Source organism: Xiphophorus maculatus, chromosome 20 (genome assembly GCF_002775205.1).
Source record: "Xiphophorus maculatus strain JP 163 A chromosome 20, X_maculatus-5.0-male, whole genome shotgun sequence".
Lineage (NCBI taxonomy): Eukaryota > Metazoa > Chordata > Actinopteri > Cyprinodontiformes > Poeciliidae > Xiphophorus > Xiphophorus maculatus.
In genome coordinates this window covers 22,045,135-22,071,380 of record NC_036462.1, presented here as the reverse complement: position 1 = coordinate 22,071,380, position 26,246 = coordinate 22,045,135, and the positions used below count along the sequence as shown (strand labels likewise).

The following is a 26,246-nucleotide window of genomic DNA, read 5'->3' as shown; positions in this document are numbered from 1 at the left end:
ACGTTTTCGCATCCCTTGGACCTTGTGACATTTTGTCACATTACAACCACTTTTTTTTTAATTTTGGTTCCTGGAATACAAAATGGTGTTAATTTATTTATTTCCTTACAAATAAATATCAAAAAGTGCCTCCAGTCCCTGTTATGCTGACTGTAAAAGGTTCTAAAACAATATTCCAAGATTTGGACTTCTCACAATGCACCAGTAGAAACCAACAACTGGAAACCGTTAACCTGAAAAGCAGCCAAGAGCCCCACTGCATAAATCTGGCAATAAGAAGATCAAAGAAGTCCCTTTTGACGTTTGTCACGACTTTTAAACCTACATCCAAAACACTACTTGTGGTGAAAAGTAAAGCCTTGAACATACTATTCCCATTGCATAACATGGTAGTGGCAGCATCATGCTATGGGGATGCTCTTCTTTGGCTGGAGCAGAGACGTTGGCTAGTTTTCTGATAGATGTTTCTGTAAGAAAAGCTGCTATCCACCACCAGGAAAATTGCCGTAAACATCCAGAGACAAGAACAGCGGATTGGCTCAGAACAAAGCATATCTATGTGATAGAATGGCCTAGTCAAAGTCCCACCTTAGAGCCAATTGAAATCATGTGGAAAGTCTTGAAATTTGATTTTTCACAGACACAGTTTGGATTTTAGTCCTTTGGGTTCAAAGCTGGTAGATTCACTCAAAAGACTAGAAGTTGGAATTGAAGCAAAAATCACTGCAAAAACAAAATCTAACCAAGTAATTTTGTTCTAATTTCTGGAGCAAATATCTTAATGCACTTGAAATAAGACAAACTAAATAAAAAGTAACTTTATAGCAAGATATAGAGGCTTGTTTTATGTAAATAATTGATGAAAAAGTACTTGTTCCATTGGCAGAAAAATTAATTTATGGGAAAAATGTCTCGTTATAAGTTAAATAAACTGCCAATGGATCTAGTATTTTCTCATCAATAATAAGGAATTATTTACTTAAACAAGCCTCTATATCCTGCTGTAAAGTTACTTGTGAGTTAGTTTTGTCTTACTTCAAGTGTACTAAGATATTTTCTTTAGAAACTAGACAAAAAATACTTAGATTTTGTGTTTTTGCAGTGGTGTGTTTGACTGGACTGGGGGTTAATGTAACTGTACGCCACACTTTTGAGTTTTTTACTTATTAAAAAAATGATTTGTGTTGGTTCATCACATGGAATCCTAGTAAAATGCCTAGTAGTTTAAGAGCGCGATAAAATGAAATTCAGAAATGTTCAAGGGGTGTAAATACGTCTGCAGGACACCGTAACGACAACCTGAGCCACATGAGGTCAAGAGCAAAGAAACGGGCGTGTTGTGTGTCGTTGCGACCCGTTAGCGTGGTTCAGATTCGTCCCGTCTGTTTGGGTTGGACAAGGCTTTGCTCCAGAAGCAGAAAACGACAAACACGTGGCAATAACAACAACAGTAACACTGACACGTTTAGCTGCACAAGCCCTCTTCTTCATTTCTCAGCTATAAATCTTAATGAGCGTCGCCCTCACCTCTGCCGTTTCTCTCTCTCTCGGCACGGAGCCCTAAGTGGAAAATTAACTTGATACAAAAGAGAAGTAAGAAAACTGAAGCGTTAAAAAAAGTGAATAAATCATGCAGTAATGGATTTGGCAGGAAATTATCAAAAAAAAGAAAATGCTTCATTGCGGCATCAGAGGGATCTCGGTTGTCAAGGCTACAGTCATGAGTGAGACCAGCAACACAACAGGATGAAATGACAGATAAAGCACCGACACTGACACTTCCTCTGCCTTCAGCACTGAGATTCACCCAACCGGTTCCTCTTCGTGATCCAGTCCCTCTCTGCTTGGCGGATCTGACTGCAGCTTTACACTCAGATCTTGGCACGCCCACAGGCAGGCGAGAGACAAACGTGGCCATTTTCTTATCGTGTCCCGGTTTTGACACACTATCGAGTAAACAGACTTCACCTCTGGAAGGGTTTTCGGACCTTCTTTCTCCTCCGGGGGGGTTTGCCGCCGTCGGGCCACGTCTCGCTGGAATCTGGCCGAAGGCCCCCCGGCATGTAGAAACCTGTCTGACCCGGGGGAGGGGAGAAAGGGGCACCTCCAGCACCGGCCGGGTGGTGATGGGGCGGACCTGAGGGAAAGAAGCCCCCGCCGTTGGCAGCCATGTCATTCGGCGGTCCACCCTTGAACATTCTGTTGAAGAAGTCCTGCAAGTCAGCCGGGTTTGAAGGGCCGGTGGCGTGCTCCGAGGGGCTCCTGGAAGGGAACACAGGAAGTTCATTACTGCTTTTTGCTCGTGCCAAAGCATAAACTTTAATGGCTCTTTGCCCGTGACTTCATGCTCTTCAGAACGCGGCCCACTCCGCCATGATGGACGTTAAAACAACCTCGGTGCTCCTGTAAAGCTTGTCAAACACTAGACAGGCGGTAGCCTCATATCTCTTTTATGTAGTTGATTTCACTTTTACAAAGATTAAAACAATCTTCGATAATTTCATTTGAAATAATAGCCGTGTCACATGAGGTTTGCCATTTTTATATCTTCCATATGACTGAGGTGTGCCAAATTTAAATGGTACTACTGGGCTGCTCAGCTCTCTAGTGCCTCCTGCTGGTTCTCATCGACAGCTTTGTCTTGGGTAAGTTCAGAAATTACGAATACCTAAATTCAAACTATATTCAAGGAAATACAAAGATTTATTGGAAAAAGTGTTGCGGTCCGCTGCACAGGCAAGGATACAAACCAAATTTATCATTTTATTGTGTAAATTTTAATGAGGAAAGATACGGCAGCGGTGGATAATAGCTGTCAATCATAATGACTGTCAGCCCGCAACGTTAATCGTGGATTCGAAGCAAACACTTTTTGCATCCATGCATAACACAGAATAAAACAACCAGCTCTGATATATTAGGAAAATGTTTGTCACAAACCCGATCTTCAGAAAGCTGAGAGAGAATTTAATTAACAATAATAATAACAAAACTCCTTGGAATACACCAATATAATAAGGAGATGCAATAAAGTCCAACATAGGACTTGTTTTATTCATGATTCCATGTTTTTTTTTTTTATCAGTTCTACATTTTATGCTACTTTGGATCTGTTTTACACAGACTGGATAGTTAACTCAATACATGACTATCATGTTACAGCAGGAAGGGAAGTGAACTGATCACACATTTAAAGTGTGATCTCTGTAATTAACAGCTGCAGACCAACAATGTGCTGTCGTCATAACAAACCGTACGCTGCACACAGCAGGAAATGTGAATTTCTTTTAAAAAATAAAATAAAATAAAATAAAAATGACCACTTACTGTTGAGCTTGTTCTCTAAATTAAACATCAAGGCGGTTTGAAGTTCAGGTTAATTATTCATTATTACAATTTAAAGATGTTTACTTTGACTCCTCTCCTAACAAAAATGTTATAATTCTATATCTATCTGAATATCTTGGGTAAAAAACAGAAAGAAAAGATTCATTATTTAAGAACGGTGAGCAATCCTGCCCCCCCAATAAATGCCTCTGACTTTTGCCCCTCAAGAAAACACATTTCTGCGTTCATGTTTACATTTCAACCATATCTTATATCTAAGGGAAATTATTTAGGGCTTTAATTCAGGAAGAAAAACTGTTTCTCTGTCTGTGTTTATACGTTAAACAAACAAATGGTTTTCCGTGGAGCCTGAGCAATTTCAAAACTGTTGCTGCCATTTTTATTGAATAAAACATGAAATACAGCGCCACCAAGTGTCAACTTTCTTACACATGTTGTGCACTGAGGGGGAAAAAGATATCAGACTTAAAAAGAATCCTCAGTTTCTAAAACTTTAACGTACTCTTGGAATAAAAACTGATTTTATGCTTTGTGATGTGTATAATTGTTCTATATTCCTGGATCAAGTTTTACAGTTTAGTCAGAAATGGATCAATTTCTTTTGTTGAGGTTTTCTTTGTGCATCGCTCGGTTTCGATTGGTTTACGATTCAATAAAGAGGAAAATCTAACATCTTTAGACCAGAGGAGTCCAAAGTGGGACTGTTTAGAGATCAGCCATTGATCGCTATTTAAAAATACCACAAATTTGGTTCAAGCAGCACAGGCAGCACTTTATTTAGGATGTGGGTTTTTTACTTTGTGTTTTAAAACCCTTACAGAAAATATAAAGTAATGGTTTTGTTATTTTCAATAAAACCATATTCAGTGACTTCCAATCAAAAGCAGATTTCCTCGTCCCTCTTCACTAAACCTGGCTATAAAAAAAAAACATATTTTTTTATGAAAGAATAATCCAGATCCCATTCTCATTACTGGAAATAGACCAGAAACATTTTATTACCACCACAATCACAAATGTAGGACAGTTTTTAATTAGACAAACCTGTTGGATTATTTTTAATGTTTTGCTTCTACAATCTTGTTTCTAGATAAAATGTCTGAATTTTTGTGACAAGTTCAACTTTGCCTCTCGCTCTCTAAATACTTTCAGCCTTGTTACAGCAGCTCAATAAAAATTACTCACTCCTACATTTGACAGCCATGGAGAAAACATAGTCCCAGCAATAAAACCAAAGTTCAATGAAAATCATTCCTATCTAGCAGATAGCAATGATTATAAAGCTCAATACATCTTTATAATGGTTACATGTTGACTTTATTTGGATGATCACAGAAATTATGCATCAGATACAGGAAGTCTGACATCCTATGTTATCTACCAATGCTTGAATCACTCAGTCTGAAATGTTTAATAGAATTAATATCTAAATTAGTTACACCATTTGCCACAGCATCCTTTAAATTAATTATGGTTTATTGTAGCTAGACAAGTCTTATCACAACTAGCTGATACTCAATGCTTTCTAAAGCTGTCACTGCAGTCACCTCAGGTATTATTAATTAAAAAATGACTAAAAATCAGGCCCCTGAGAGTGTAGTTTCATCTTATGGTCAACTGTTTTTACATTTAATCTGCAAATTAAATGGAACTTGAAAGAAAAAATAGTTTGTAAGGCGTCTTCCTCGATGTTCAGAAATAAACCTTTAGAATATATTACTCTGCGTGTAAAAAAAAAAGAATCTTAAGTATTGCATAAAAGTTGTACTTTTTGAATTAAATCAATGAAATAAATGTACTTAGCGGTGGTCTTATAGTTTAGTGATGCGCCTGCAGCGTTGGTGGGACGTACCTGTGTCGTGTGGCGCTGCTGTTGTTCTTTGAACCAAACGAGATGTGGTACGGGACGCGGTGGGTATCGGGGGAAATGCTTATTCTTTGGCAACCTGCCCACTCTGAAACATGACAGCAAACAAACAACATATTGATTTTCAAATCAGCATTCAATAAATTTAAAACATATTTAAACACTGACTTTAACTAAAAGGCTTTTTTGGTCTGTTGTACATTTGAAAAGATTGTAAAAAACCCAAACTGAGGACTCCGACATGACTTTATACATCAGGGATCGTTGTAAATATGGCCAGAAGAGCTTTAGAAAGGCTGAATAACAGCTCAGTGACAGCAAGGAGGCAAATTAAAGGTTACTGATGCTTTGTGGCATATTTTGTACACAACCAGAAGAAGTTTATTGTCCAAACTACAAAGATCAATTCTCATCGCTTCCTGCTGTTTCTCGTGCATGCTGGTACCATTCTACCTATCTGGTACCCATAACCTTACCAAACAACAAAACAAAAACCTTTAACTAATTACCATTTTAAATAACAAAAATATACATTTCAAAAAAACATCTACAAGTAAACAGAGTGAAGGTAAACTTTTAGTTCACCCTTTTTAATCTAAAATTAGGTATAGATACAGAACTACTCATGACATTCGACGCCACTTAAACAAAAACAATGGCTTAATGTTTTGGTTTAAGTGGATAAAGGTGTTTAAAACATGTCAGCCAGTTTAGAAGATAGTTTGAGTAACAGAGTCTTAGGGCAAAAGGCATCAACAAATTTCTCAGAAAAATAAACATTGTTGCGCATCCATCTGGGGAACGCTACAAGGCCATTCAACAATAATCTGGAAGACGTTCAAGAGAATCATCCTTCCTCAAAAGTGGGCGTCTCAATCAAGTTCAGCCTGAGGTCAAATCATGAACAACTCAGAGAAACTGCAAACACTCACAGTCTGAATGCCTCAGCTCATTTCTTAAGTGTTCAAGTTTATGAGGAAAAATTTAAAGTGAAAACTGTGAAATTACAGCTTAGGTTCTTAAAACTACACCTGAACAAACTACAAGAACTTGGTTAAAATATCTTCTGGACAGACAAGAACCTGATGCAGAGCAGAACGCTGCATAAAAACCAAACACCACCAAAGCAGTCTTGTCTGTTTAGGGTGGATCTGTGTCGTCTGTTCAGAGTGAAGATCTAGTGTGGACTCGATTATGCTTCAGTTCTGATACAACAGACATTTTACAGGGTGTGGATGAGAGTAAATTTCTTAAATAGCTTGTAGGTTTTAATAGTTTTACTTCCTTCTTTTCCTTTTAAGGATGCAAATATGCTTGTGAAGGCCATGTGAAAAAAGCCAAGAACCCCAGCAAGCTGGATGCACATAAACTTTTTCACTTTTGCAACCACAAACTGCAGTGTCTCCTACTGATAAACTAACACAAGGCAGTCAATCTCTGTAGAGTCAAAGGAAAATGTTCTAAGTCTTGCTGCATGATCTCCATTGGATTCAAGTCTAGACTTTGACTGGGCCATTTTAACACATGAATATGATTTGATTCAAACTAGGGCTCCAACTAACTTATTTTAGTAAACAATTATTCTCGTGATTAATCTGATTCTAAAAAATGGCATATTCTGCAAATATTTTATTTTACCACTTAATTCTTCTTCATACTAAATTAGAAATACTTTTAAAAATCCAAATAAATGAACTATTTATTTTTTAAATAAGGAAATAAAAATGTATTGCCTAAAATGAAACGACATAGCAGTTCTTGATCATTTGTAGCAAAGGATTTATTTGCAGTTAAAAAAAAATACCTCCAACATCAACATGTGAAAAGAGTTTTAGCCCTTTCTGCTAAAATTCACGTCTATACAGCAAAGGGCTGATCTGTTGACTATTATTTGGATTAACCAATTAATAGCTGGATAGCAAAAGGGCCTTAATAAGAGATTTTCTTTACCGAATTTGAACCAAGAGTAGCTTAAACTATCCGACTTGAGGAGTTCTGGGTTCAACATATTCACAACGTTTTTCGTTTTTATTTTTTATTTCTTATCTTTTATGCAAAATGTATATATTTTTTGTAGAGTTTAATTACTCTGATTGTGTTTTTCTTGCAGCAACCTGCCTTTTTGAGTCTGTATACTCCAGTTAAATACTATATTAGTTGACAATAATTTCACTAATCTATTGATCAATTAATCCAATGAGTTTACGATCAGCTCTGACAAGAGGAAGAGAGTCTCCCTCAGCATGATGGTGCCACCACTGTATTTCATGATGGAGGTAGTGTGATAAGGGTGACATTCAGCATTAGTTGCCAAAGGGTTGAGATTTTGCTTCGTCTAAGCAGAACGTCTTCTTCCACATGTTTTATGCTGTTAACCATCAGATGACGGATTATTTACTCTGAGAGACGTTCCTATAATATGACATTGCTTTTACGAGGTAGAAGCAATGCATTGCTCATGAAGCATAATCTTGAAAGTCTTAGACTTGAGTTTAGACAGAAATAAACTGATAATAATGGCTGTTCACCTGTAATATCATACACTTTCCCTTCCATACAAGCAAAGTACGTGATGCGTAAGCCCAACATGCTGGACTCGGCCCACAGGTCTCCCTCCTCGGCGCTATGGCAACGGCTGCATTCAGCACAGAAGCGGGCTTCAGCAGGATCTCGATCCATCTCGAACCGCCTGCACACACGGGTCATGTAGGAAAAACCACTGAAGCGGAACAATGTTCACAATGACGGCTCCAGTATGAGTAACACTGAACGCTTCAGGGATTCAGGCTGATACAGTGATGTCAGATGTGCATCAACGTACTTGTGCTTGCCTTCACACTTTGTGCACATCATGGTGTTCATGGCTTCCTTCAGGTCATCCTGCAGTTTAGTGAGAAACTCGTTCATGGACTTTGAGAGCTCGGTTGCTGCCATGCGCTTCCTGTGTGGGAAAAACACAACTTGTGATTCAAGATAATTCAGAAGTTACATACTAAATAAATCTAAGGGGAAAAATTTTAACATTCTCTGAATTCGGCAACTGTTTTATACGTCGTATTTACTTTTTTCTGCACTGGAATCACAAAGCAGATGCAAACCAGCATATCCAAGCAGCTAGATTTGCTATTGGTTGTAGCCGTCTTCTCTTCAGCCATGAAAGCAAATGCAGAAGTGACCAAAGAGAGAGAAAAAATATGTTGTACTTTTTAAATGTGATTTTACTAAACAGAGAACTTCAGACTCGATGAGGCCTTCCTTAAAACTCCTAAATCAATAAGTGAAATTGACTGCAGACTGTAAAATCTCTCACTGCAGTGCATGTTTCTGTCTCAGTGCAGTAGACATGTGGAGCATGTCTAGGATATATTGGAAAGTCCAGCAATTTATTTGAAGAGAAAAATCTGCCTCATTAGAAGAGAGGATGCATTTTCCGATCTTGCGTCAACAATCTCACCAGTTTTTAGCAGCTGTTTTTTCATATAGTCCATTACAATTAAGAATGCAAGACTATTTTCCCAGGCTGCAATTTACATAAAGATAAGTCAAAATAAGATGGTGACACCTTAAATACACATAATACTTCCTCAAAATGCAGGCAAACTGTCAGTTGTGAGGCCATTTGCTCAGTAACAATATTTTAAAGGAGTATTGTATTTTCCAGGCACAAAGTGTCATTTTATAGCACAGTCAAGTAATTATGTTACCTTCAGTTGCTATAAAATGCTATAAATATCAAATATGACTCCTGCACATCATCACAGCAATGCTTCTCTTGAAGCCGTTTACAGCCGTTGTTAGGAGAAGCACTGAGCAGTAGTTTGCATGATAAGCTCAGCAGATGTGTCGTTCCGGGTGTGCTTTGTATTATCAATCCACCCTTGAATAGTTGCCCTGGAAGAATAAAGGACTTCTCAAATATGCATGAAAGAATCACGGCAACACTCCGGGTATGTTTTTGATGACGGAATAACATTATAATATGATGTAAAACTCATAAAAGCCTTTTAACATAATACTGCCCCTTTCCAGCTTCACAGATAGAAAAGCTCAAAAATCTCTGGTTATGCTCAGCCAGAGTAAATGGCTTCAGTGTTGCTCTTCCTGTCACAGAAGGAAAAATAAATCTAGAAAGCAGAAAAGTATTTTTTAATAGAGTTCATAATATGAACAAAAGTTTGTGATGCTGCTGAGAACTGTAATAAATAACACTCAGCTGCGTCACCTGAGCAAATGACAAAACCAAAAGAAGAAAAATATTAAAATCAAGAAACTATATTTATTGTATGTTCATGCTAAGATGTCCTTTCTAACAGTGCGTTGTTCCTCAGGGGTCTGATTACTTTTTCCTACTTACAGCTCATACTCTCGTCGTGTCTCAGGGTTGCTGACAATATCCCAGGCTGCCCTCAGAACCTTGAACGCCTCTCCTGCTCGCGGATGTTTGTTCTTGTCTGGATGGACCTGAAAGCACAAAGGTCAAGGTTATTGAAGTAAGAAGGGTAAAAAAGGCTCCTGACTCCAGATTAACCACACACACACCTGGACAGCCAGCTGTCTGTAGGCCTTCTTCAGCTCGGTCTCTGTGGCATGCACCTCCACGCCCAGGACCGTGAAGGGGTCAAGCTCCCCCTCTGGCACCTCGGCCAGCGCCAGCAGTCGCTCCAGTTCCTGAATTGGTTCCCCTCTTCCGGCTCTGCCGGGCGACGATGGCGATGACGGTGTGTTGCGATACTTCCTGAACCAGCTCTGGACTCTCTCCAGCACAGACACCAGCCTCTTCCAGACCCGCGACTCAAGAAAAGCCGTCCAATAGCGTTTACCCCGCTCACCACCAACACGCAGCAGCAACCCCTTCACCCACTGGAAACTGAAAATTACTAAAGCGCAGAATAGTCTGAAGCAAGAGGAGACGGATGACTTTATCCACTTAAGAGTCCTTACAGTTTTGTCCAAAAGGACTGCTCCAGCGCATTTCATCTGCTTCAAAACCCGGCTAAAGTCTGCTTTCATTCCAGGCAGATCGGTGATCTTAACAATAATCTTTTTCCCGCAGTTGTAAAGTTTCAAGACCCCCATTTCCACTCCCACTCCACAGTTGTGAGTTAATGTCACAATAATCTCAATCAGCATGTGGACGCAGGAAATGCACCAGACGCTCAGGGACTCTGACAGCATCTCTCTGAAAGCAAAGAAAAGTTGCTTTCCCGTCCGCCTGCGACCGCGGCTCTGCTGATGGTGGTGATGGTTGCGTCTGCGAGTCTGCTTGTGCCGACTTCCGCTGGACGGGATGGTGCCTTTCTGAAAGCTCTGCTCGAACAGAGAGCCGCCGCTCCTCAACTTGCACCTCCGTCCACCTCCCAGCGCCCTCCAGCCGGACTCTCCGTTCATCTGTTGCTCCTTGGCAGCTTCATCTTCTTCTTGATTTATAAGCTGTGGGTTCTCATGATCCAAGTCTTGTTCAAATCCCTCTGAAACCTCTTCTGTGTCCTCTTTAGCTTCCATGGATTCACATGACTCTACGTCACCAGTTCCAGGGTCAATAACTGGAGTTTCCTGAAAGTTGAAGTGAGCCGTATTATCCTCCTGTGTGCACTCATCATTCTCTCCAGCCTGCTGCTGAGTAAAACTGGCCTCCGAGACAAAACCACCATCACAAACCTCCTCATCATCCATCTCTTCCTTCTCCATGTCTCTTACAGTTGTCAGATTGAAAGGGGACAAAAGGGTCCTAACTCCATGATCTGCTGCAGAGTTTCCTCCATTTGCTCATATCAAAATTAAACTGGGGTTCCTCACAGCCAACATTATGAAATTGGCCACCTGAAAAGAAATAGATCAGAAAACAAAAACGCTCCTTCAATCAATAAAAGATCCTTAAAGTCCAAATAAACACACATATAAGGTAACACAAGTTTGTAAAATGTTACTGTATCTGTGGCAGACTTTCTCCCAGTGCATAATGTTAGTAAAAATGACATTTTTAACTCTTTTTATTTCCTAAAGTAGCCAGAAACATTCAATGTTATTTAACCAACAAAAGTTTCATCATCAAGATGCAGAAACTGTGTCTTGCTAAGCTGTTCATACTTCTTGAGCTTTTTCACATTTTAACTCACAATACAACCACAAACTTCTATGTATTTTACTTGGATTTAATGTTACAAGCCAACGCAAGGTAGCACATAACTATGAAAACAGAAAATCCTGCTTGGTTTTTCTATTTTTGTCTTACCCAAGTTTCATCTCTATTCAACCCCTGCACTCTGATGCCAATCAAAAGGCCATTAAGTAAAATAAAACCCATAAGGAGTGCCATTTAATGTTTGTCACAAGCAACAGACACAGTAAAAGAAAAAAGAAAAGATAAAATAGTGCATTAAAACTCAAAGCAAAAAGAAAACACAATGAGCTCACCCTCTACTAACCAAAGCTGTGGAACATTGTAACGCCAAATATTCCCTTTTAAATATTAATCTAATTATTCAGGAGTACAACAATAGTAGAAGGAAAGCCTTTTTGTAATCTATTGTTTTAAATGTTATTAAGGTGCACAGATTGTAATGAATGATATCTATTGATTTTTTAAACGTACGAAAGTCAATAATTTATAATGCACAACTACATAGTTTTGAATAATACCAAAATCTTAATGTTTTGAAGAAATTCATCAGAGAAAGCAAAGCATCGTAACTTATGTTTTGCAGATGAATGGCTGTATTTGTTCAGCATTTGAGGAAGTTAAACTCATAAAGCTTGCTCTAACACGAACATATACAAACGCACCTCATAAATTACAATAAATATCACAGCTTTATTTATGACTAACGCAGTCAACGGGAGTTTATCTGAACCGTGAGCAGAAACAAGAAATTTAAAAGCAGACTTTTCTGACAGTAGCCTGGCTGTCACACAATAAATCAGCTTAGTCCTGTTGAAAGCTAGATGTTTTTCTTGAAACGACGAATGTTAGCAAGCAGCCAGGGTGTTAGCATGAGAAAGCAGGAACAAAAATATGGGTAATATTAGCTTCTTCTGAGTCCAACTTAGAAATTATTTCATTAAATATGGCATTACTTGCAGAAAAAACATATGAAACATAAAAAAACAGCAAGTCTGAACGCAATTAGCTCGCCAGAAGCTAACTCTTAGCCAATGATACCAACTGAACCTGCTATTATTAGCGCCTGTTTCCTCTTCCTGACAGCTCAGACGAGCTTAAAAACAGAGAAGGGCTCCAGCGAGAGCCAGAGTCATTTAATATATTTCGTTCAAGAAAGATGAGAGTCATTTTACATACCTTTAAGATGAATGTGTAACCTTGTTTGTGAACAGAAAGCCAACTGTTTCTTTTTCTCCTCTAATTCCTTCTATGGTTTTCTGACAGTGAGCAGAAATCAGAGGGGCGGTGCTGCCACCTAGTGTTCAACAGAGAGATCAGGCTCAAAGAGTTTGTTCATATTTCTGTTTAAACCGCTGCCAGTTACCCACCTGCAATCAGTGACTGAAATAAAATTGGATTTAATCTGAATTAGGACGTTTGCAATATAAATAATAACATTCATCTTGAATTTCCTTGCGTGGCCTCTGGGGGAAATGGCACCAAAGTCAGTTAGAGAGGCAGTTTGAAATCAAGGAGCCACACCAGGCATGCAGTCCAACAAGCCATTTTTGCTTGGGTGGAGACTAGTAAACGATGACCTGCAAAAATAACTTTTGAACCTTCCCACAGGTTTATACAATCACATAAATATGATCCATTTTATTGTGATTTCATGTGAGAGATCAACCCAAAGTTTTTCAGAACAATGAAGGGGAAGGAAATAAAAATGTTTAATGCAGCCAATTAATTATCAACAAAGAGGGCAATCTAATCTTACTATAAACCCAGCTGTACTGCAAAGTCCTCAGTGGTTTGTTAGATAATTGTACAAGCAGCATCATGATGTTCTGCATCAGACATGAGCAAAACTGAACTTTTCTGCCAGCATGCAAAACAATATAGGCTATGCAAGGACTATTCCAAAGTAAAAAGGGAATTGTTTCTTTTACTGAATATTTTAAATATGTTTTTCAGCAGTACAATAAACTGTATCTCTAGTCTATTCATTTTCAAGCATTAAAGTTTTTTGATATTTGTTTGAACTTAATGTAGTACTAATGCTATTTATTTGCGACAGACTGGCGACCTGTCCAGGGTGTACTCCACCTCTCGCCCGGTAGCTGGAGATAGGCACCGGCAACCCTCCCTGACCCCATTAGGGGCAAGGGTGAATAGAAAATGGATGGATAAATGCTATTTATACCAAGGCCTGGGAGCTTTTGCAACCTTTCAGTTTTTCCACATTTTGTCACCTTGCAATTCTAAACTTAATTGTGTGTAATTGGGATATGATACACATTTTACTCTGATGCTTAAAACACCCCTGAACAAAGTTTATTTGTAGAATGAAAGCCCTGATACATTCATTTTACCATTTGACCCAAGCAACGAGGAAGGTGACCTGGTCAGATGAGATGAAAATGTAACCTAACATAACATGCAAAGTGTTTGTGTGATGGAAAACTTACCCTGCTGTCACCTTGTCATCAGAATCCAAAGTGAGACATGGTGAAGGCAGCGTGATGCTGTGGCAATGTTTTTCTCCAGAAGGGTCACGGCAGCTGATAAACGTTTTATAAAACAAATATCTCTTTTTTTGTACAATCATCTCCAATGGATTCAGAGTAGAACAGAGCTGGTCCTCTTTACCAACTTGATGATTTCTTTTTTTATTTTGCTGACTTTATTCAAAACGGAATGAATTGTCTCAATTTCAGGGACCATTTATTTCCAATTGATTCTATTGACCTTGCAAGATGAGTGTTAGAATGGTCCAGTCAAAGGCCATAGTTAAATTCAATCAATTCAATTAAGAATCTTCATTCTCTAGATGCATAACACTGACAGATATATCTCAAAGACCTCAGCTGAATCTAAATTCACGCCACACTTTTCAGATTTTATTTGCAAAATATATATACTGCTCAAAAAAATAAACACTTTAAGTGTTAAACACCTGTTTAAGTGTTCCCTTTATTTTTTTTAGCAGTATATATATATATATATATATATATATATATATATATATATATATATATATATATATATATATATATATATATATACATGTTTTAATTAAACCAGATCATTGTCCTTCCACTTTGTCCTTCCACTTTGCTACTTTGTGTTTATCAATTTAAATGCCAAGTAAAATGCGGTGGAGTTTGTTAAATTCAGTGAAGCCGTGTAATTCTTTTTAAGACCAATAAGACATGAACGGTAATCTCCCTCCTTTCTTGGCCATTTTAAAGCCGAGTCTCCACGACGACTCTTTATTTGGAGGGTCTTTTGACACGGTAAACCTCCGGGAATCCCCTGAAGCCTCTTCATGAAGGACTAATCTTGAAGACGCATGAGGGTTAATTTCAAGCCCCCACTATACCACCACCCACATCTCCAATTTGAAAGCCGCCTCTCTACCGGGAGAGGAAGGCTCTTTTTCGGTCAGATGGCGTGCTGCAGTCCGCCCCCGTCATTCTCCAGCCCACACAGACGGCAAAAAAGGCAGCCAGCAACCAATACGGTGCGCCGGAGGAGGATTTCTGCCAGTGATATCAGCCGAGGAGCGAAACGCAAAGGGGATTTACTACGGCAAATCTGCGCCGCGGAGGCTCTCGGCGAGAGGTAAGAGTAACGAATAGGATAATAAGCGCGATGTGACGCCGAGCAGGGTGTCCTCCTCTAGTAGCTTAGAGAGGAGCCAGTGATCCAAGTAATTCCTGTCTGAACGTGTGCTGCTCTTGTCTCAAAGACTGGCTGATATTGTGTTTCTTTGTCAGTTTCGCTCCGGGAGTTGCGAGCCGTGACATTGGAGAGACTATTTCCCAGTTCAGGCGGAACGGGATCTTCACAAGAAACCTGAAAAGGTAAGAAAATACAACTATATAAATACTTTTATTTGTATAAGAAAAGGCATGCATGAAAAATAGAGAGAGGTTTTTGCTTAGAGCGCAACACTTGAAAGTCTTCTTGAAAGCAAGGGAGAAGCTTTTGAACTTGTGTTTGGACCAGAGTCTTCACTTTAGTAATTAACATCTCCAGTACTTCTCTCTCTGCAGGTTCATGCGATTCCCCTCCGTTGTTTGAACTTTCCAGTGCTGTGTGCCATGTCTCTGCCACGCACCCTTGGGGAGTTGCAACTCTATCGGGTGCTGCAGAGGGCAAACCTGCTGGCCTACTATGAAACCTTCATCCAGCAAGGCGGTGACGACGTGCAGCAGCTCTGCGAGGCTGCCGAGGAGGAGTTCCTGGAAATCATGGCCCTGGTTGGCATGGCCACCAAGCCGCTGCATGTGCGTAGGCTGCAGAAGGCTCTCCGCGACTGGGCGGCGAACCCTGCCCTTTTCAGCCAGCCCGTCGCTAATGTCCCTCTTGGGGGGATCCCGCTGTTCAAAGTTGAAGGGACGGGCTCCAGCGGGTCAGCTGGCGGGCACAGAAAGGCTTTGAGCAACGGGCAGCCTGGTTCCCCCTGTGAGAGAGAGGACCGGGCATGTCTTACCCCGATGTACAGCGGCAGTCCGAGAAGTCCCTGCTCCCAGGCGTCTCCCCAGCCGCCGGATACACACTACAGGGAAAAACTCTCCCCCATGGACCCGCACTGGCTCAGCCCAGACCCTGATGGGAATGGCGCTCTTGCCTCTGCATCTGGAACCGAGGAGGAACCACACAGCCCACCTCTCCTGTCCACAGGGCCGCCGGGTCCTTCCACATCTCCAGTGCCCTCCGCGTCCTTCGTCCCTGCACCCCTGTCAGCCTGGCCAGGAGGGCAGCTGGACGAGGAGACGGCCAGGGCCGTGGTGGAGAGCGTGGAGAGACTCTATAGGACCCTGCCCAGGTCAGACCCCACAGAGGTAAAGACTTTGCTGAGGATGAACAAGAAAATAGCAAAAACTGTGGGTCACATCTTCAGAATGGGCTCGCAGGATGCAAACAAGGAGGAGGAGATCCGGAAATACAGCCTCATTTATGGTCGCTTTGACTCCAAGAGGAGAGAGGGCAAGCAGCTCACACACCATGAGGTAAACTCAGAAAAACTAAAGCTGCCAGCTTTCACCCTGCTTGAATGCCAGTTTGAAAGCGTCCACAAGTCCTTCACGCATTGTGTTTTTCCTCCCCAGTTGATCATCAATGAAGCTGCTGCCCAGTTCTGCATGAGAGACAACGCTCTCCTGCTCAGACGGGTGGAGCTCTTTTCTCTGGCTCGACAGGTGGCCAGGAAATGTGCCTACACCTCCACACTGAAACATGCAAGGTAAGTGTTTCAGTGACATTCACGCCTTACTCCAAAGCCTATAGCATGCAAAGATTGGACATCCATTGACACATTTTTCATACATTTTCAAAGCTGGGCTGTGCTCCTTTCTATCCAGCCCTGATGCATACATTGACAAAGTTACTTTTTCCAGCTTGTAAATCCCCTGATGCTAAAAGTCAGTTTTGGTTAGCACATCTGATCAACCCCAAACACCTTCAAACCACATTTAGACCTCAACAGACGTCTCTGTGTGTACGTATTTTCACTTTTCCACAACTTGAAGTTACTGTGGTATTTTCTATACCAGTCCCTGAAAATGCAAATTTAGCTTAATTAGAACATGTCTTACTACACAAAGATGCTGAGTTAATACACAAATTTTGTATTTTAGTATCAATTTAAGCCATCACACTGTGAAGTATTAGTCTCACAATTTCAATCTGAAGGAGGGGAAGATGTTACACTATAAAAAACATCTTTCACCGTTTTCAGAAAGATGTTGTTGAGTTGGAAACAAAAATGTACAACTCACAATAAAAAAAATTATTAACTGAAAACTCACTTATGATTGCTTTTCTATACAGGTGTTAGGAAAACATTTTTACCTTTTGAGAATAGAGTGAAATTAAAATTTTTTTAGCAAATATCAACCAAGAAACCTTCCAATTATTCCTAATATAAAAGACTGGGGCTGTATTTAAAACTCTAGAAATGTAAAGCTAAATATTTTCTTCCCTTTGGCTTGTATGTTAACTTTATCATTGTAAATTAAACATTTAAAAATGTAACCTTTCACATACTCATTGTTTGAAGGGGAAAATCTGCTGAAACTATCAGTGTAACAAATACTCTTCCATGTTGGTATAGTGTCTCAGTTTGTCAATTTGAGGTTCATTTGGGATTTTCTGGTAAGGTTTACTTTCCACTTTGAACTTTGTTACTTTAAATGAGTTCAAAGCTCCAAAACGGAGGTGCAACCTCGTCTTCATGTTTGTTTCTGTTGCAGGTCAAATGCTGACGAGAGCAGCGGTTTGTCTCAGAAGAGAGCGAGACACGAGGTGAATCTTTGTTGCTGTTTTGTTGGTTATTAGAGCTCATCGGGTCTCATCGTTTGAAGTTGTTCATGAGCGGGCTTGTATGATGTGTTTTAAGGTCATCGTGTCTGAGTCATCGCTCCTTGGAGTGGAGGGATCTGAAGGAGCAACTCAGAGAGCAGATGAAGACAGCTTGTCTGCAGAGAGCCTTGACTGCGTATCGCTTGGTAACACATTGAATTTACATTAGAAATTATAAAAATAAAAAAAATACACAGTTTAAGCTGAGCTCTGTTTGCTCTGTTAGACTCCAGCTCCCAGTGCAACCAGTCTCCATCCCCCCGTCCCCACACTGACGCCTCGAACCCCGCCAGCTGGAGCCGCCATCTAATACAGCAGACTCTAATGGACGAAGGCCTGCGATTGGCTCGGATGGTGTCGCATGACCGGGCGGGGAAACTCAGCCTGGGGCCAGAGGGAACTCACTCGGCAGGTGACTTTTCAGAAACTCCCATACCTGGATTGTTCAATATAGAGTAAACCTGTTATTACAAGGTAGAGGAATTATTTAGGGGTTATTTTCTAAATTTCTGGACGGCATAAACAAATGTGATTCCAAAAAAGTCTTCAATTTGAAGGTGGATAGATTATAAATGGGATGGTTAAAGATTTAAGAAGGAATATTCAAGAAGTCTCTGAGTTTTTCAGTTCAACCCAACCATCATCTTACCCATGTTTAAAGGGATTTTTGAAGTGAGACGGATAAGCAGTTGACATCTGACCTGCGGTATATAACTGTCTTAGCAACCTCGTTTACCATAAAGCAAAGTTATTTGGTCCTTGAGGCTAGAGAAGCCAAGATCACAGCAGTATTTTACCGTTTTGACAGAAATAAAAGCTACAGTGGTTTGTTTTGTTGATGAAATCATAAAACCTTAGACTGTCGTCACCTTTTCATTTGGTATTTATTTACACAGAAGGCGCTGATTGTTAGATATGAGGCAACATGCCAGCAATCACCTTCCTGTGCTAAAAACGCACCGAGAACAAAACATGTCAAGTGTTTCTGGTCTAAGTAAGCAGGCACGATTTGATCACCAGATGAGCTTAAGTCAAATGTTATAGCAAAGACTCAATATCATCATTACTCTGTGTTGTTTTAACAGATGAAAATTCATAATGATGAATGATTGAAAATGACAGTAGAGGTGAAATTTCCTTCTCAGAGGATCAATTGTGGAAAAATATCTATTGACATCATGGCATAAAGTTTTGTACTCCATAGTGACACAACAGAAGACTGTAACTTTCACATCCTTTATCCCAACACACGTGCACTATTCGAACCAGGAGCACAGTAAGTCCACACACACACTTAAAAATGTGATAGAACTTGATTTTGCATTAAATCCTGTTCTTTTTCTCATGTTTGAAAATGAATAACACACCATTCCCTTCATGGCTTGTTGCCTCTGTACTCAGAAGTGGGGTTTGGGTTTTTTTAAATTCAAAATAAAACAAAAACATGCAATGCAGTCAGAATTTCAACCTGGAAACTCTCAATTTGCCCTGTATTCCTGAGTTGAGAATGCAGTATGGCTGCTGTACACATAAAACTCAATGAAAGTTGCATTTATAAACTATTGATTAACACTTCTATACAATAAAATACAAAGTTCACTGTTTTTATGACTTATGTCCTAACTCACCAATCCAAGCTGCGATGAAATGAATGCACCATTAAAGCATTGTTCGTCTGCTTATTACACTACTCACCATTTTATATTATTACTATTCCTGAAAATGCTTTACATGTTTGTCTTTCAGTCCAGGAATGTCATTCTTGGTGCACTGCCTTCTCCCTCCTTTTCCTGTGTAAACAATATTTTTTTCTAGAAATGAATAAAACAGTTTCACGTGCATGAACTGGTATTTGCATAAACCTGTATGATGTTTTTGAAATTGGGTGTTTTACAATGGTAGAAGTCCGGTTTCAGACTCGCGCTTAGCTGGAGCCTGAGGACCAGATAATGTAGATTTATTCTAAATGAAAATGCCAGAGTTATCTACTGCAGGTAAGATAAAATGTGAACTATAATTTCAAAAGGTGATCAGATGGTTGTGGGGCAGAACTGAATAACAGACAGAGACTTCCTAACCTTCAGTAACAATGAATATTTTATAGCTCCACTGTTTGAACCCAGTGAGTCAGAATCTCTCTGAGGTGACGCCTCCCACCGCTCACAGCTAAACTCCAGCAGGCTGTAAACTAGAAAGGAGAGAAGTTAGAAAGGGGAAACAAGGAGGCTGGGAGGAAAAAGTGTGAGAAGGAGGGCAAAGGAGGGAGGGAAGCCAAAAAAATAAAAAGAAACGAGAGAAGGAGAGAAAGCGTTACTCTGCTATTGCACTTCTTTAATACCTTGTTAGTTTTGTGATGCATCACAAGCAAAAAGTAAGTGGTTTGGGCAGAGTTAGTCGTTCTGGGCTGTGATCGTCAGCTGAAGAGATTAAGCAAAGGAGAAGGAAGCCAGCAAAGACATGAGGAGGCGTGGAGGGAGGGGAGGGAGGATAGGAAGTACTCTGTGGGCGACGGAATCGGACCCCCCTCCCTGCTTCAGCAGAGACTGACGTCAGAGTGTGAGGCGCGTGGGCTGCAGGGCGGGATGGATGGGGCGTGGGGGCGATGGAGTGGGAGGTAATTGGAGGGGCGTTGCATTGACTCACCAAGCGACAGCGTACAAAAATAAAACCTGTGGGCAGGGAAATGGCACAGTGTTTTTTTTTATTTTATTTTTTATACATCCTCTCCCTATACCAAAAGGACTGCGGAAATAACAAAACATGACATATGTTTCATCTCTGGCATCAATCTGCCTCACTCTGTCATGCTCCTGCTTGCTTATCTCTCACTCATTCAAGTTTCCCTCATGTGCAGCACTCATTAATCTCGACTTTCTCCCACTTCCTCTAAACGTCACAAGTTCAGCTGTAACCCATTTTCCACTGTCACAGAGCGTCACAGTGTCACAGAGAATAAAGCGATAAACACTGTCTTTGTGGGGATTTGTTTCTCTGGCTGAATTAGCTGTTAACTACATTGTTATTTTACCAATTATGAAAGATTTAAAACGGCAATGAAACAATACCTTCTTTGCTTAGTTGCTTTGTTTCATAGCTGCTGGATTAAAACTACAGAAATGAGAACAAGGATTTTAACTGGAATTAGTCTGTTTTCAGCTTAATTGGCTGATCAGCGACCAGGAAGAAGAAAAATCAAAAGTTGGATCTTTCTGTATTCAGTGAAAGGACCAATTGGAAGTGCTACCAGCAAACAAGTATCAACACGTAGAACAATTTAAGCTAGCTATTATCTGTTTAGAGAGTTATTTAAAAGCCTCCTGTTTGCTTAGGCTGAGAGAGAGCAGGAATTTAAGTTGTAAACAGGAAGGCTGAATAAAATACAGCACAATAATCCAGCTTTATCTCTATTGACATTCAGTCTCTGTTAGGGAACACCTTTGAAAAGCTGACAGCTATTCAAAAATTTTAAGAGCAAATTAACTACGTTCTAATAGACACACACTGGTTAATGTTAACTACTATGTTAACCACTACTTTAAATGCACACATAAAGTTGAAACTACTGTTGGGAAAATCACCTCATACTGTTTCTAATCATAATGCTGCTGAGTTGCCTGTTGTTGCATATTCTACACATACAAGAATAATTTAAGAAGCACTTTGCTGCCACCTAGAGGTGAGAGGTTGAACAACATGATGTTGTGAGCAGTAGATGGAGTAGAATAGACTGTACAGAAAATGTTGATGTAATTTATTTTCAGAGCCCTTTTTGGCAAAAGCAGCATCAATGAAATGATCCAGAGGCTAGAAAATGTCATCACCAGTTATGCTTAATATCACTAAATTGCGTCCCATCTCAATTTATATGAATTGTTTGGACTGTACTCAAAGTGACAATCTCTTCTTAATTTTATCCGTTTATATAACTCTCACACTGACCCAGCCTGTACTCAGAAATCGTACAGCACCTGAACGTGTCACACCAGGCCAACTGGAAATTAAAAAACAAATTTCGCTCTGTACAGTGGAAGATTACTGCTGCAGCCGAATCGTGTCTGAAAGTGATGTCAGTCCTCCAATAAATGGACAACAAGCTACAGGTGTTAATGCTGTTATTATCAGAGATGAGAGGGAGAGGAGGTCAAGGAAAATGAGTCAGCAGGGTAAACATTCAAAAAATTTGTTGCAGCAGCCATCAAACTGCACAGTCACCAAAACTCCTGGTGCTGCTTTATATGTGTTGAAGGTCATCTTACATCTGAGAGCAAAATTAATATTTGGTGTATTTGTCACACTGAACAAGACATTAATGATTTAAGCTCACTGAGGAATAATTTTACATCCTGAACCTGGTTGAATGTAAGTGACTAATGACGGCTCCCAACAGGAAGGTTACAGGAAAGACTCATAAATGCTGAAGAGAAAAAAATATGCTGGCTGGTGCATCTCGTAATAATTATAACTATTTTTTTGCTCTTAATTACAAAATAAAATAATTTTTTTAAAAAACAGTAAATGTGTTTTTCTAATCTTATTTTTAATCTGCTGCCTCTCTCATATAATTACACAGTGAACCCAAACGTTAGTTCTGTGTATTCTCTGCTTTTTCTTTTTTGTTTTTTTTACTCAGTCATCACTCGGCTGTCTCTGCTCGCCTGGGGACATTTTGCTACCAGATTGCATTGGTCATATAAACCATGACGACTCCACTTCATGTGGGAGAACTTCCTGGTGAATTCCCCCAAACTAGCACTCAAAGCTTTTAAACACCAGCTGCATGGGATTTCTAAATGGTGCTTATGCTCGACTTTGCTGCCCCCACTACATGAAAAGCCAGTAATTTCAATGCTACAGTCACTGAGATCAGAATTTAAGTTGTTAGTGATAGCCTTTACCTAAACACTGCCCTGTAGCGGTCAATTACATACTTCCTGTTTGAGTTAACTTTTGTTTCTAGTCTCATTTTCAAACCCACGTCTCTCCCCAGACCATGACATCAAAGTGGAACGGGCGATCTCGATAACAGCGTGCCGAAGCAGTAGCCCTTGTGTCACCAAAGAGCCAACCATCACCTCCAACCACAGAGGAAAGTGAAACCCGCAGCCCGTCAGGGGAACTGAGCTCAGAGAGAGGACTCCAACTCAAACTGTAAATCTAAGACTCTGCAAGGATCTGACTAAATAGGCCCGTCATGTCTTGTAAACGAATCCGCTGTAAATTAAGATCTAAATGTTTCTGTTTTTATATATCTGTTAGATGGAGGGAACCCCGTCTCTGTTTTAGTGCCCTGCAGAGGTTAGCTGTGTTCTGTCAGGGAAAATGTTTATGTTGCTGCGAGTGCCGCCGTGCGCTGGAGGATCCGCCTGCCACAGATGAAACACGCTTCACACAGCAGGGGGCACTGCAACTTTGGAAAACTGACGCTCTAAAGTTCCTCCACACTCAGCAACACTGCAGAGGAGATGTGCGTTTAGCAAAGATCTCCTTGCTTTGCAAGTTACAGCGTAATGCTCTGGAGCTATTCACCTCAGGAAACCACTGGACGCTTTGCTTAGGTCAGAGGTCAGCACTGTAGAGGTCAAACTAACTCAGAAGACACTGACACATGCAGCACCTTGCGAAATACTCATACTATTGACAATTTCAGCATTTTTATACATTTTATTTTGTTTTATTTATATTTTATGTGATAGACCAACAAAATATAGCATATAATGAAGAAGTGCCTCTTAGAAAGGTAGCATATTGATGGAGCCCCACACAAAGTTGAAAACTTAAAGAGAAATCACCTTTTCCATATTCTCTTGAAACCTTAGCTTGGGCTACTGAGTGTTTTTAAAAAAATAAAAAAACCTCAATTGAATCAGTTTTTATTAGTCTGGCATGTTTTTATGTGCCTATTGTCAAACAGTTTAGTTTTTATTTTGAGAGTTGCTATAAAAATCACGTTTGACTTCCTAATTGCTCAGTTAAACGGAAAGTAATACATGATTTAATGTTTTTTAACAAATGAAAATCTGAGAAGTCTGTTATGCATTTTTATAAACTCAATTTGTTGAATTTCTTTTTAACTTGCCAAATTTTCTAACTTTCATTAGTAAAGAATTTTGAAAGTCATCAGCAATCTACGATAATCAAGAACCACATGTTGTTGGTCTATCACATAAAATAAAATTAATTTAATTTAATTTCCCTGTGAGATTAATAAAGTATTTTTGAAATTGAATTGAATTTTGAATCCTATTGAGATGCACTGGAGTTTGTGGTTTCAGAAAACATTTAAGTGTGATGAATATTTTTGCAAGACGCTGCATGTTGAGGCTAAAAAGTGTTTCTTTTTTAGTCGGTGTTTCAAAAAGCGAGTTCATTAGCTTATCCATCAGATTTGACTTCTGTCATAATCACACTCAACTTTCTGCTGCACAAATAACTGATTGGATGTTTTTTAAATCCCTTTCAGACTGAAAATTTTGCCATCCCCAAGATTATGAAAATGTATTTATTTTCTTAATCCAGTTGCTAAATCAAGAACACTGACACTGTGTCCTAATCAGAGTTTAATGTGATTAAAGGTAAAACTGTACATTTGTTGGGAACACTGCATTTAAAACTACATTGAAAGGTTCTTCGTTTTAAAGGCTGCTTGACACACTTGTTCAGAAATCGAGTCTTTCACTTGTAAGTTGTTCCGTATGTAACGTTTTTGTGTCTCTTAAACACAGACGTGATTTTTGGGGGGTGATTTTTTATTTATTTTTTTGTTCAATTTGTATTTTAGGAAAACTCAGAGGTTCAGAGAGACTAAATGATTGTATTCTCTCTTGATGCAGCAGCTTATTTTAAACTCCTCACCCCGTTCGGCCTCGGCAGCAGAGTTTCGGTGTTAGCTTATGTCGACAATTATAAATATAACAGATTTTGTAGACTAATTACAGAACTATCCGTGAGGTAGCGTGCTGTGCATCGGTTACACCTACCCGTCTCTTGAGCATTAGAATCATCCTCAGTGTATGTTGCAGGACAGATAATTTATTTTGTTATATCCTAATAAATGTTACTTTAATGATTTAAATCAATGTTGTAATTCTTTCTACCAAGAGTGACTTTTTTTTTCTCCTGCTAATTTAACAGCTCTGTGGACGAGGCAGCAGGAGCCGCGTCACTCAGCCAGCAACACTTCTGCTGTTGTCTTGTTTGTTGCACTGACGCTTCGATGCTGCCATGACTCATCATCATGTCATCCGCAGACATCGGACTGTAAAACGACGCTCAAGAGCAAACCTGGTATTAACCAGACAAATTCTTCTGTAGGATTTAAAACTACTGCGTGAGCTAAAGCGAGTCCCAACAAAACGAGCTCAAAAAGTCCAAAGCGTTAAGAGCCACGGTCCTCTGGGGATGGAAAGATGCTCATCCACACCGAAACACCTTCGCAACCTGCAAGAAAATTCATATTTCTCCATGGTGTTCACTTTAATATCATACACGCCTTCTCTTTGCAGAGCACACACACCTTAGATTTGAGTTTTCACCTACATGAACTCTCCTTTTCCACATCTCTTAAAATAACTTTGCCGGATTTATCAGAAGTAACCACTGTTTTTTTTATTATTATTTTTATGAACTATACCCAGGCCTAATAACTGTACAGTATATAAGTCACTTAAATAGATCCTGTCAAACATAAAATAGGTTAAAAAAATATAATAAAAAAAAAGAAAGAAAAGATGGAGAAAAGATGAAACAGTAGGGAAGCTTTTCTGGAGCAGCTGGTTTCATAAATTTCAAGAGATTACAAACTCTTTCTGCATGTCACAAAAGAAACAGGGAAAAAATCCCAAAAAAATTGCAGATTGGGCAAAAACTGCATCATGGAGAGACCAAAGACAAAACTCCTGCTGAATAAAAATAACCCAGAAGCTTGTTTGACATTTACAAAAAAAAAAAAGTTTTGATCCACAGTACTAGAAGAAATATTATATGAACTGACTATTCAAAAGAGAAACTTTTTCTAAAGTGTAGAGCTATAAGTGGCAACTTCTAGTAAAAAACTAACAAAGCATTTAAGGAAAAGAGAACTATAGTGACACACATGGAGCCGACAGCGCGGTAGTCTGGACTGTCATTGATGGAATCATGAGGTCATGACCTTACACTCATGAACACCTGTAGATCCACATCTGAAAGGCTGAGAAGGTGGCTTAGTCAAAGTCTAAATATCACTGAGATCCTGATCTTTAACGGGTTATTTATGCTCAAAAACCGCGTGAATTATAACAATTCACTGAGATCACGAGTTCTCACTGACATGTCTTAGAAATTTCACTTTTGTCTTAGTGTCTAAGTTCATGTTGGTAACTAATTTTTGTTGATTCAAAATAAAATGCAATGCTGTGAAACATAAAACAAAAGCTAGATGATTGCTGTAACATGTAACAAAGATAACTCCAAGAAATCAGAACTCATCCTCCAGGTTGGTTTATGATTATTAATCTAATTAACGTTGGTTGCATCTATCAGTCATTTATACTTCACTCTGTGTTTAACGCTTTGAATGTCATT

At 39.6% G+C, this 26,246-nt stretch overlaps 2 protein-coding genes across 3 annotated transcripts; one reads left to right on the top strand and one right to left on the bottom strand.

Moving 5' to 3' along the window:
* Window positions 1–1,028: 1,028 nt before the first annotated feature.
* dnajc14 (DnaJ heat shock protein family (Hsp40) member C14) lies at window positions 1,029–12,598 on the bottom strand. Of its 2 annotated transcripts, XM_023324842.1 has the most exons (8): window positions 12,513–12,598; window positions 10,874–11,035; window positions 9,755–10,768; window positions 9,570–9,676; window positions 8,037–8,156; window positions 7,744–7,904; window positions 5,201–5,303; window positions 1,029–2,262 (listed from the first exon to the last, which is right to left on the bottom strand). In XM_023324842.1, the coding sequence occupies exons 2-8, from the start codon at window positions 10,901–10,903 to the stop codon at window positions 1,965–1,967; spliced, it is 1,833 nt and encodes a 610-aa protein (XP_023180610.1). In that variant the 5' UTR covers window positions 10,904–11,035; window positions 12,513–12,598; the 3' UTR covers window positions 1,029–1,964. The 2 variants fall into 2 exon arrangements, with proteins under 2 accessions (XP_023180610.1, XP_005804364.1); XM_005804307.2 differs by having other exon boundaries at window positions 9,755–11,035.
* A 1,866-nt stretch (window positions 12,599–14,464) lies between these two features.
* Window positions 14,465–24,726, top strand: nab2 (NGFI-A binding protein 2). Its single transcript, XM_005804306.2, has 8 exons — window positions 14,465–14,939; window positions 15,095–15,181; window positions 15,374–16,333; window positions 16,433–16,566; window positions 17,576–17,627; window positions 17,722–17,830; window positions 17,911–18,096; window positions 22,672–24,726. The coding sequence occupies exons 3-8, from the start codon at window positions 15,422–15,424 to the stop codon at window positions 22,776–22,778; spliced, it is 1,500 nt and encodes a 499-aa protein (XP_005804363.1). The 5' UTR covers window positions 14,465–14,939; window positions 15,095–15,181; window positions 15,374–15,421; the 3' UTR covers window positions 22,779–24,726.
* The last annotated feature ends 1,520 nt before the right edge of the window (window positions 24,727–26,246 follow it).

Coding starts and splice junctions, on each gene's coding strand:
- nab2 (XM_005804306.2), top strand. CDS start 15,422: ATGTCTCTGCCACGCACCCTTGGGGAGTTGCAACTCTATCGGGTGCTG. Junction 16,334..16,432: donor AGCAGCTCACACACCATGAG/GTAAACTCAGAA, acceptor TTTCCTCCCCAG/TTGATCATCAATGAAGCTGC. Junction 17,628..17,721: donor AGAAGAGAGCGAGACACGAG/GTGAATCTTTGT, acceptor ATGTGTTTTAAG/GTCATCGTGTCTGAGTCATC.
- dnajc14 (XM_005804307.2), bottom strand. CDS start 10,903: ATGGAGAAGGAAGAGATGGATGATGAGGAGGTTTGTGATGGTGGTTTT. Junction 7,905..8,036: donor AAGTGTGAAGGCAAGCACAA/GTACGTTGATGC, acceptor CCGTGTGTGCAG/GCGGTTCGAGATGGATCGAG. Junction 5,304..7,743: donor GAAAGTGTATGATATTACAG/GTGAACAGCCAT, acceptor GTCATGTTTCAG/AGTGGGCAGGTTGCCAAAGA.